General features: G+C 63.3%; 1 protein-coding gene across 1 annotated transcript; it reads left to right on the top strand.

Annotated features, from left to right (window-relative positions):
• Positions 1-286: 286 nt before the first annotated feature.
• On the top strand, positions 287-10,831 carry CABP7 (calcium binding protein 7). Its single transcript, XM_082354735.1, has 5 exons — positions 287-504; positions 7,729-7,872; positions 8,688-8,800; positions 9,112-9,265; positions 9,490-10,831. Exons 1-5 carry the CDS (start codon positions 396-398, stop codon positions 9,615-9,617), a joined length of 648 nt encoding a protein of 215 aa, XP_082210861.1. The 5' UTR covers positions 287-395; the 3' UTR covers positions 9,618-10,831.
• The last annotated feature ends 25 nt before the right edge of the window (positions 10,832-10,856 follow it).

Below are 10,856 nucleotides of genomic sequence, written 5' to 3' on the forward strand. Positions count from 1 at the left end.
GAACCGGAGCGGCGGGCCGGTCGGCCGCGCCGGCGAGCGGACCAGCGGGCGGCGAGCAGCGCGCAGCGCGGAGCGCGCGGAGCACCGAGGAGCGGGAGCGGCGGGCGCAGCGCGCAGCGGCCCGAGCGGAGAGGCCCGAGCGGCGCCGCCCCCGCGGCCCCTGCGGGGCCCCCGCCGGGAGCCCGACGAGGGAGGGGACGGCATGGACCGGCGGCCCGGGGCGCGGGGGCGCTAGGCCCCCGGAGGGGCGCCCCCCGCCTCGCCGCCACTGCCGCCGCCGGGCCGCCCTCCGCAGCCGCGCGCCCTGCCCGCTCCAGCCGCCCCCGGGGCCGCCGCCGGCCCATGAGCCCCGACCTCAAAGTTTGCGGCGGGCGGGCGGGCGCGGAGCCTCCAAGATGCCGTTCCACCCGGTGACGGCGGCGTTGATGTACCGGGGCATCTACACCGTGCCCAACCTGCTGTCGGAGCAGCGCCCCGTGGACATCCCTGAGGACGAGCTCGAGGGTGAGTGCCCCGCCGGGACCCCCGCCCGCTGGCCCTCCTACCTGTGCGCCCAGGTGAAGCGCGGTCTAGGGGCGCAGGGGCTGGGGGCTGTCTGCAGGTGCCGCCTGCCAGGTGGGCACTCCAGCGAACGGCTGCGCGGGGAGGCAGGACGAGTTCGCACCCCTGGGCGCCGCGGTGGGGGTCGCCAAGGCGGAGGGGCGGCCCAGCCCCTGCCCGCCTGGTCCCCCGCGCTGCGGAAACTTGCCGGGCCCCGCAGCGGGGTCACGGGGCCGCGCAATCCGCGGTGACGGTGCGGCAACGCGGCGGATTGGGTTGGGGGTCTGAGCTGTGCCCCCTCCGCCGGCCCGGCCAGAGCACCCGCATCTTGATCCCCTCCGTGGCGCCCGCCCGCGGCTCTGCGCTGGCATTGACATTCCGCTCGTGTCGCTTTTAAAATCCAATCTGCTCGGACAGCGAGAGAAGGGGAGAGGGCGACTGCCCTGCTCCTGCCGGCTCCCGGGCTGCCCGCAGCCCCTCTTGCGGCCGTAGCCCCTTCCCCACAGCCCTGCGGGGACCCCCAGCCTGGAGCGCCAGAAAGGCGGCCCGGGAGGTGGTGGCGACAACAAGTGGCCAGATTGGGCGGCTTGGTTGAGATAACCAAGCCTGGTAGGGAAAGGCAGAGAGGCCGGGACCTAAATCTGTCCCCCTGGAGTCCCTCCACCTCTGGACATGAATGGGGACCTTAGGCAGCAGGCTAGGCGAGATCAGAGCAGATGGCAGAGGCCAGGGTCCCTGGACAGAGGCTTCTGAGGAGCGATGAGACCCCTGGGGCCTGCGAGTTCTTTCCCTTCTGGGCTGGGGACAGGTGCTCAGGTTTTCCCTCCCCCCAGACCTCCTGGGGTCCCATATGGAGTGGAGTGAGGGGCTCTGGGCTGATGGGAGTCTTGGCCCCCTGGGATCTGCTTGTCTGCTGTTGGGGGAGGGGCTGCGATCACCCTGAAGCTGGGCCTCTCTTCAGGTACCTTAGGTCCAGGGGTCTCTGCGATCTGGGGCTCAACAGGGCCTTTAGGAGGTGCAGCTGAGACACCAGCGCAGTCAGGGATGATGGTGGGAGCACAAGCCATGGAGAGAGATCCAGCCTCATCCCCCAGCGCTGGAGGGAGCAGATCCTGGGGGAGTCAGACGGGATCAGGGGGAAGATCAAGGGGAGAAGGCAGCTACCCCCACCCCACCCCCACCCCCGCACTGCACCACAGACTGTGAGCCGCCTGCTTCTCACCGAGTCCCCCCAAAAGCCTCCAGAGGTTGGGAGAGCCATGGAAATGGAGCCTGATGTTTGAGGCGGGCAGGACAGATGGATGAGTGCCGCTACTGGGTCTCTGGCCTTGAATTCCAAAGCCCAAGTCCCTGCCCTGTCTGGGCCGAAGCCCAGGAACAAAAAGTCTCATCCAGGGCCTGGGAAAAGGAGGGAGTATGATGAGGGACAAGAGGGCAGGGGATGGGGCATAGGCTGTCTCTTCCCTAACACTGTCTTCTCCTGCCCTGGGCCACTGCAAACCTCTTAACCAGTTTCCCCTCCACAGACCCTCATCCACACCTTCCTCCTGGCCACGCGGGCAGGGGTAAACATTGTCCCCCTACACCAGGCAGCTTTCCCCTCATTCCCTCCTCTTGCTCCCAGCACCCCACCATGACCCTGGCAGCCCTGCTATGGGCCTCACTGGTCCCTCCTCTCCTGATCTCCCAGCCCTGGAGTGCAGACCTCAAAGAAGGGGAGAAGCTGAGGAGGCTGGGGTGCAGGGGTGAGCAGGGCACAGGGCGGGCAGTGCAGGGGCAAAGAGGCCGCAGGCTCCCGTTGGACCGCATGGCGGACATGCTGGCAGGAGCCCAGGAACGTTAGTCACCAGCCACACCAAAACGCTCTCCCTGCTTCTCTCCTGTCCACTTCTCCTGGGCCCTGTGAAGCAGGAGGACCTGGCACAGGGGGCATCTGAAGGGCAGAGCCCTCCCTGGGGTGGGCGGGATGGGGCATCATGGAGCAAACAGATGCCTGGTGGCCCCAGCCCATCTCCCGGCCTGCGGGCAGCCATGGATGAGGACAGGAAGTCCTCTGTGATCGGCCCCCTTCTTGGCTGCAGGCACTCTGGAAGCCCTTCTCCTAGGAGACCAAGTCTCTGCAGGCCCCAGTGGGCCTTGAGTGCCAGGGCTGGGTGGGAAGGGTGACCATCCATGGCACAGATCCCCCTCTGCCCCCTCCACCTCCCCAGTGCCTCATCAGTGCTCCTGCCCCAGGGTAGTGTGGGTAAGACCCAGGCTCTTTGCTGGGAGGATGCCCATCACTGGGCGAGCCACACGTGCCGAGGAGAGGGAGCCCGGCAGCTTGGGATGAAATGCTACAGACAGTACGTGCCTACCTGCAGAAATCCAGGGGGTGGTTAGTCCGAGGGGGAGGAGGACTAGGACGGGAGGTGGAGAGCACCGGGTTAAGGTGAGGGCTTCCTAGCCAAGCAGCGGTGGGTTCAAGTTCTCTGCTCCTTCAATTTATGGAGTGACCTTGGGCAATCACTTGCCTTTCTTGCCTCGGTTTCTCCATCTGTAAAAGGGGGTTGACATTGCCCCTCCCCAGGGCTGCCGGTGACAGAGGATGTGATGGAAGTGCTCAGCACAGGGCCTGGCATGCAGTGGGGACTCGGGGACTGGGACGCAGCAGCAGGGAGGCTGAGGGGTGGGGGTCGGGGAAGGCCCGTGAGGAAGGAACACAGGATATGCAGGGGGGCCGGGCCAGAAAGGCAGGCTGGGGGAGAGGGTGGGTGGAAAGAGCCTTGAAGTTCTGGCAGAGGCACCTGGGGACCCCTGGATGGCAGTTGGCCGGGTAGACGTGGCTGGGCAGAGCTGGTCTGGGTCCCCCAGCCTCCCTTGAGGCGGAGGTACAGGATCTCCCAGATTCTCCCTGAGATGCACACAACAGAGCCCCCCTGGCCTGTGGCAGTGCTGAGGCTGACCCCAGTGGCGTCGACAGGCTTGAGCACCTGAGGGTGGGAATTGGGGCAGCTGCAAGCCCTAGCCTGGCCCTCCCTCTGAGAGAGGAGAAGGAAGACAGACAGACAGGCAGACAACCACCAGGGCAGAGGTCTGGGCTTGGCACTTGACCTGCTCAGTCAGATGGTGGAGCCTGCAATGAGAGTGGCCAAACGGGGGCGTTCGGGGTACGGGGGTGCAGAGGAGTCCCTTTTCCTGTCCCTCTTCTCTGCAAGCCCAGCAGCCGCCTCTGTCAGGCTGGAATCTCGGGGAGGCCAAAGTGCTGGGGCGCGGGGCCAATGCCGCGGAGAGTGGCCGTCGCTGCAGAGGACAGACACTGCCCCCCCTCAAAGTGACCTCCAGCCCACGCACTCCCTCTCTGGACTCTGGCTCCCTGACAGTGCTGGCATCCCTTGGGGGCGGTTGGGGACTCAGGCCCTGACGCAGCTCCTCCGGCCGGGGAGGGGATTGAGGGCGTCAGGCTGGAGGTGGCATGTAGGGACCAGTGTCGGCCCGGAAACCCAGAGGCCCTGCCAGCCCTTCCCTGGGCCAGGCTTCCCCGTGCCAAGATGGAGCACGGCAGGCTTCCCCTGGCCTCATGGGGAGCGAACAGAGCGAGGCTTTCGGGAAAACATGCCCAGCTGGGATGTGCCGATGGCGGCAGCAGCAACAGGAAAGCCATGACACCCACCCCACTCTGGGAGCCCCCAGCAGAGTCCAGCCTTCAGAGATGGGGCAAGAGTCACGTTCCCGTCTCAAAGGCGAGGCTCTTGAGGTTCAGAGAGGGAGGTGCCTTGCCCAGGTCACTCGGCTGCTGAGTGGCAAAGCCAGACTCCAAGCCCGGGCCCCCAAGTCCTGGCACCAGCAAACAGGAAGGCCGGCCTGGTGCTTGAAGCTCCTCTAGTCCTCCCTCTCCTTCCGGCTCTGCCAGAACGTCTGGGATGTTCTGATTTATAGCATCCTGTTCTGAGCCAGGCCCAGCCCCAGCCAAGCACTTACATGCTTGATTTTCTTATTTAGTCATTTCCGCAGCCCCATTGTACAGGTGAGCAAACACCCACTCAAGGGCACCAGACCAGGATGCGGGAGAGCTGGGATCTGACCCTGAATCTGTGTGACTTAGTGCTGATTCTCTGGCCGAGAAGGTAATCCCTGAACTTGGCCTCAGAAATCAGCTGGTGCTGGGTCACAGCTCTGAGCAAGGGCGAGGACACAGAGTAAGACTGAGGTGTGAGCCAGGCGTGCCAGGGAGGAGTGGCTGAGGCGACACTTGAATGAGGAGGTGGCGGTCTTTGGATTGATCTAGTGGTCTTGGAAGGTTAGTCCTGCCTGAGAAAGGGCTGACCCTGGGCCTGTCGCTTGCCCGCGGACCCCAAGATTCACCTGCCCTCCACTGTCTCCTGTGCGTTTTCTCAGGACTTTTAGAAGGAGATCAGGGGCTCCAATTGGAGCAGCCCTGGGCTCTGGGAGCCACACTTGGCCCCTGTCAGTGTGGGAGGGACAGCCTGGACCCCAATTCATTGCAGGGGAGAGAGCCAGCACCCACTGCAGCCCCACTGTGGGTCCAGGGTTTTGCCATCCCACCCTGAGCTCTCCCAACCAAGGACCCAGAAGGATGGGGTGCCTGCCTTGGGCTCCCCAAACCAGCCCCTGACCTGGGGGGGTCTGAGGATGGTTCCCCCACCCCTGACTTCGGCTTGATCCCCCTCCTCTGGGTGGCCCATGGAGTGAGGGGTTCCTTAGGGACTGCACAAGGGGACAAGCAGCATCCTCAGCCTCCCTTCCTGCTTCTTGCCTGCTTGGGGAGTAGAAAGCAAACGCTTGCCCTTACTAGCATCATTTGTAAACTAAGAGTAAATGGGCTCTGACTGATGACCCCACACCAAGTGGAGCATGAACTTCTGGTCAGCTCCTTTGTGTGTGTGCTCCAGATGGGTGGGCTCCCTGAATCAGTCATTCATTCACTTAACCACTTATTAGCAAATGGTTATGTTTGAATGACAGGCACTGTTCCAGGTAGCGGGGACACAGCGGTGAACAAGACTGACCTGGCTCCTGCTCTCATGGCGCCTCATAGTTCACAATCTGGTGTGGTCAGGAAGGAATCCTTGGGGGAAGAGTGGGGTCTGTGGGAGCCCAGAGGAGGGCCAGAGTCAGCTGGGGGGGCAGGAAGGGCTCCAGGGAGGTGATGCCATCCACGCTGGGAACCAGGGATGTATCAGAATTCACCATGGTGAGGGGAAGAGCATTCCAAGCAAAAGGAGCCTCATATTCAAAGGCCTGGAGGTGGAGCAGCCCTGGTGCCCACCATGACTGAAAGGGCCCCTAGGGCTGGAGTTCAGGACACCTGAGGTGGGCAGAGCCCGTGGCTGGGTCAGGAGGCCAACAGTGCCAGCCAGAAACCTAAGTGTGTGTGTGGAGGGCTGGGCAGAGGGTGTGCCTGGCTGCATGGTCAGTGCCTTCCTCTGAACCCAAAGACTCCCAGGTGATTGGAATTCCCTTAGCAGCCTCCGTAACTGCTGGGCCTCTGCTCACACACCTCGGGGGATGGGGAGCTCACTACCTCCTCCGTGGCCCTGGAAAATTCAGGTGGGAGTTGGCCTGGAGTTCCCAGAGCCCAGGGTTTACAGAAGCCCCTGGGCCTGGCCCAGATCTCCCTTCCCAGCTGCTCTCCTGGCCAAGGGGCCACTGGTTAGGAGACCAGGTTCTCAGGCCCTGCCTGGGATGGATAGGGGGTGGTCCAGAATCAGAGGGTCTGGGGGCCTAGGCAGCTCAGGTGTGGCTCACTGACTCTGTCTTGGCCTGCATGTCAACTGGAACCTCTAGGCATTGGCTGTAGATGCCAGGTGGGAGGAGCCTGATGAAGTTTGGGGCTTCAGCCCAAGCCACCTTGCCGTGTGGCTTGGGACACATGGCCACCCTCTCTGGGCTACAGTGGGTCCAGCAGAATCAGGGGGTGACCCCAAGGTGCAGGATCCCACAGTTTCAGGGGCTCACAGACCCTCTAGGCCAGGCCTGGGCCAGCCTAACTCCTGCCATCACCAGAAACAGCCCTGACCCCACACCGGCCACCTAGCCTCTCTGGGCCTCACTTTCCAGGCGGGCAGCGTGGAGCATCTCATCTGTCTCTCATTCCAAATGCACGCTCGCACGCACACAGGCACACTCGCACGCACGCACATGAGCTCACCTCTGCCCGCTAATTGAACAAGGAGACCCCCGGGGAGCTGGAGCAGAGAGGGTGGGAGTGGATTGAGATTCACTCCCCACCAACGGGAAATGTTCTGTAGGACCCTTCTTGGGCTGAGTAACAATGAAGGGACAGCAAACAGAGAAACAGAGGTTAAAAAAAAGGGTGAACGGGGAGAGGTTAGGACCCTTCAACCCTCAACAGTTCCTGGATGTCCTTGGTAAAACCCTTTCATCCTTACACCGTTACCGCCCATTTTACTGTGGGTAAGACTGAGGCTGGCCCAAGGCCACTCACGGGGTTGCTTGTTCCCAGGCTCCCAGCCCAGTGCCTTGCTCCCCACCCCTGAGTCACCCAGGTCCTCAGGCCTGTCTCCCCCTCCATACAATGGGTGGGGGGAGTGACCCCCCGCACCTGAGCTGGCCTGGGGCTGCTCCATCCATCCTCTGTCTTCCCCCAAACCTTGGGCTCCGTCTGGGAGGCAGTCTGCACTGAGCTGTCAGCCCATTAGCTCGGAGCCGCGGCTGCCTCACGTGGCCGCCATTAATTAGTGTTGGCCAGTGTTAAGGAGCTGAGCCTGGGGAGGAAGTGCAATGGGGATGAAGGGACGGGGGATGGAAGGGGGGGTGGGCAGGGAAGCCTTTGGCTGATCACAGAGGACCGGCTGCCTAGCCCGGCGTCCTCCCCTGCACCGTGGGACCCGTGGTACCGGCCACACGGGGTCGTCGTGAGCACGCCTGGAGAGGCTGTTGGGAGCCTGGCGCGTGGAGCCGGAGACCCCCGGGCCGTCTTGTCACTGCCGCGGGGCCTGGGCACCTTTGCTGCCTGCTTGGCCTGCCCTGAGCTCCAGGGAGGCAGCGCTGTAGTGGACTCTTGAGCCACCTGCCAATTGTCTCTGACCAGACCTTCGGGCTCTAGAGGGGAAGGGGGGATTCTCCATCCCGGGCTCAGGCTGTGGCGTCTGGGATCCTGGAGGTCTGGGGAGTGGGCTGTCGGGGACAGGAGTGAGGTCTTGACCTGCTCTGCTCTTCCCACAGAGATCCGAGAGGCCTTCAAAGTCTTCGACCGCGATGGCAATGGCTTCATCTCCAAGCAGGAGCTGGGCACGGCCATGCGCTCCCTGGGATACATGCCCAACGAGGTGGAGCTGGAGGTTATCATCCAGCGGCTGGACATGGACGGTGAGCCCTGCCCCCTGCCTGTTTCCTCACCCCTCACCTGGTGGGGGGGGCCAAGTCTGGGGCCTGAGCCACCGAGACTGAGCCCATGGGGGGCCTTTCACTCTCCCCACTCCCAGCCAGCCTTCCAAGCCCATGGCTTGGGTTTGCAGCCAGGTCTGGCCCCATTTCTCAGCCTGGAGAATTGAGGCTAGAGAATGACAACCCCAGCCATACCCAAAGGTTGGAGATTCTGCCCCTCTCACTCTGTGTTCCAAGAAATTTTTAAAGTACAAATTTTTAAAGTAAAACGGATATACTAAATACCCCACTTCCCATCACCAAAAATAAAAAATCAATTTAGTTGTAAACATTTGCCACCTGGCATTTAATCAAGGAAAAACTCTTAAGAACCAGTAATGCCCAGTGCCCTCCGCTCATCCTCCTCTGGCTGCCTCCCCCACCTCATCTCCACCCAGAGAGCAGGTGATGACCTGGGCAGGCGGTCCCCCATCCTGAGCTTCATTTCCTGTCTGTGTGGTGGGGAGGAAGTCCGGCCCCACACCTGCTCCGGGACAGCAGCAGGGTGCTGCGAAGCCATGTAGGGTTCAGAGGGAAATGTGTCTCCCACACGCAAGGCCTGCTCAGGGCCCACCTGCTGCGTGCCACCACCCACCCCCCCACCTTGTCAGGTGGGGCCTCAGCACACTCCGTGGCTTCAGCATCAGCCCAGAGACTGGCACATCAGGCTCTGAGGAGAGGACCTGCCTGAGGTCCCATGGTGGCCCAAGGTGCCCAGGTGCAGCCTCACCAGCTGACTGGAACTGTGCCCGCTCTAGGTGATGGCCAAGTGGACTTCGAGGAGTTTGTGACCCTCCTGGGACCCAAGCTCTCCACCTCGGGGATCCCAGAGAAATTCCACGGCACTGACTTCGACACCGTCTTCTGGAAGGTACTCCCTGGCTGACTGGGACCCAGGGCTGTGTGCACAGTGAAGGGCTGTACTGGGCCAGCGAAGGGTCGGGCCCACACCATAAAGGGGGGGATGACACCCCCAGGCTCTGTCCACTGGACGTCTTGTCTCCCAGCGGGCCATGGGGTTCCCTGGGGAGGCTGGTGTTGGTTGAGGACTCAGAGAATGGAGTGAGTGGTTCCCAGCCCTCCAGAATCTGGAGGCTTGTCGCTGGCTTGTGTGGCTGCAGGTGCTGGGTGGGGACCGTGGTGGTGCTGGTGGCCAGAGCGCTGTGTCTCCCCCAACCCAAGTGTGACATGCAAAAGCTGACCGTGGACGAGCTGAAGCGGCTGCTCTACGACACCTTCTGTGAGCACCTGTCCATGAAGGACATCGAGAACATCATCATGACGGAGGAGGAGAGCCACCTAGGCACGGCGGAGGAGTGCCCCGTGGACGTGGAGAGTGAGTGACCCACCCCGGGACCCCACGGGCGGGCCGACTGCTCGGGCAGGGGAGGAACCAGGGGCTTGCAGAGGGGAGCTGGGGGCCTCCTTGCCTGCCCCAAACCTTGCTTCCCCGTGTGCCCCGCGGGACGAGCCCATGTGCAGAAGTGCAGGCGGCTCCTGAGTCCATCGCTTGGCTGTCCCCTTCTCTCTCTGGTGCTCCCCGGCGGCGGGCGGCCACAGCCTGCTCCAACCAGCAGATCCGTCAGACGTGCGTGCGCAAGAGCCTGATCTGCGCCTTCGCCATCGCCTTCATCATCAGCGTCATGCTCATCGCAGCCAACCAGGTGCTGCGCAGCGGCATGAAATAGGCGCCACCTGGGTGCCCTGTGGGGCGCGCGGTGCGTGGAGCCCCCTCCACACCCACCGCCGCCCGCAGTCCTCTCCCTCCACCGACTCCCTGGGCCACCACCGCGTGTACTTCAGGGCCTGGGCGTCCAGCGGCACCACCCCGCCCGCCCCACGGGCCTTGCATGGAGCTGTGGCCCAGCTGCAGAGGGCCTGGTGGTGGCTCTGAGGATGGCTCTGGCCCTGCCTGCACCCTGCCCATGCCCCACCCTGGCCTGTATGTAGCACTAACTTTTCCCGCTGTGCAGGGGCTCCTGGGAAATTAAGGAGGAATTTATACAGGGCCCAGTAGCTGCAGGTCCCTTGGGCAGGAGGAGGCATTGTGTGCCCAGGGCCACACAGCCAACCCAACCCTGGTCCCTCAGGTCTGCCCAGGGCCATGGAGGGGAGTGCAGGGGACAGAAAGCCTCCTCCTGGAGGGCAACATGAGGCTGGGGTCTCCTGGGCCCTTCTCCCTGGCATGGCCTGAGGAAGCCCCCGGCCTTCTGCTGAGTCCCTTCCTCTGACCTTCCTTAGACTCAAACCCAGCCCTCCTCCACACACCCACTAGGGCTAGAGAATCAGCCCATTTCAAAGATGAGGACCCTGAGGCTCAGAGGGCTCTCAGATTTGGCCTCAGTTACCCCATCAGTGGTGATTTTTAGGCAGGGCAGAAGCTCACGGAAGATGGAGCATCTGAGGTGGCCCAGCTGCCACCTCACCCATTGGGCTCCCCACCAGAGGCCCAGTGACCTGAGGGCCACATCGCCCACCAGCACCCCAGCACAGTGGAGTGCAGTGGAGGCAGGAAGCAGAGCTGGGGCCCAGAGGCTGCGAATCCCCTGAGCAGCCTATGTGGTCTCCCTACCGACTGGGGGGCTCCTCCAGGGCAGAAGCCACCCCTGGTGTCAGTGCCAGGAAGCTCAGCCAGGCCACTCTCCCAAGCTCAGGGCCCGTCCTCCTGGGTCGCCCACTTCTCCGCACCATCCAGGCCGGAGACCCAGCTCCCATCCCTGGCCAAGCTGTGCCATCTCACGGTCCGGCACCAGCTCAGCACGGGCTGATGTGGGGGCCAGGACGGCAGACTGAGCCCTCAGCTCCCCTCCCCAGATCCGGGGCTACTGCTCGCCTGGGCGAGTCACAGCCACGCTGGCTGCCCCCTGCCCAGCTGTGCTGAGCCTCTGCCGGCCCCCAAGGGAGAAGGGCAGCAAGCACCGGTCACC

The sequence above is a fragment of the Balaenoptera borealis genome (assembly GCF_965194805.1).
Source record: "Balaenoptera borealis genome assembly, chromosome: 14".
Classification (NCBI taxonomy): domain Eukaryota; kingdom Metazoa; phylum Chordata; class Mammalia; order Artiodactyla; family Balaenopteridae; genus Balaenoptera; species Balaenoptera borealis.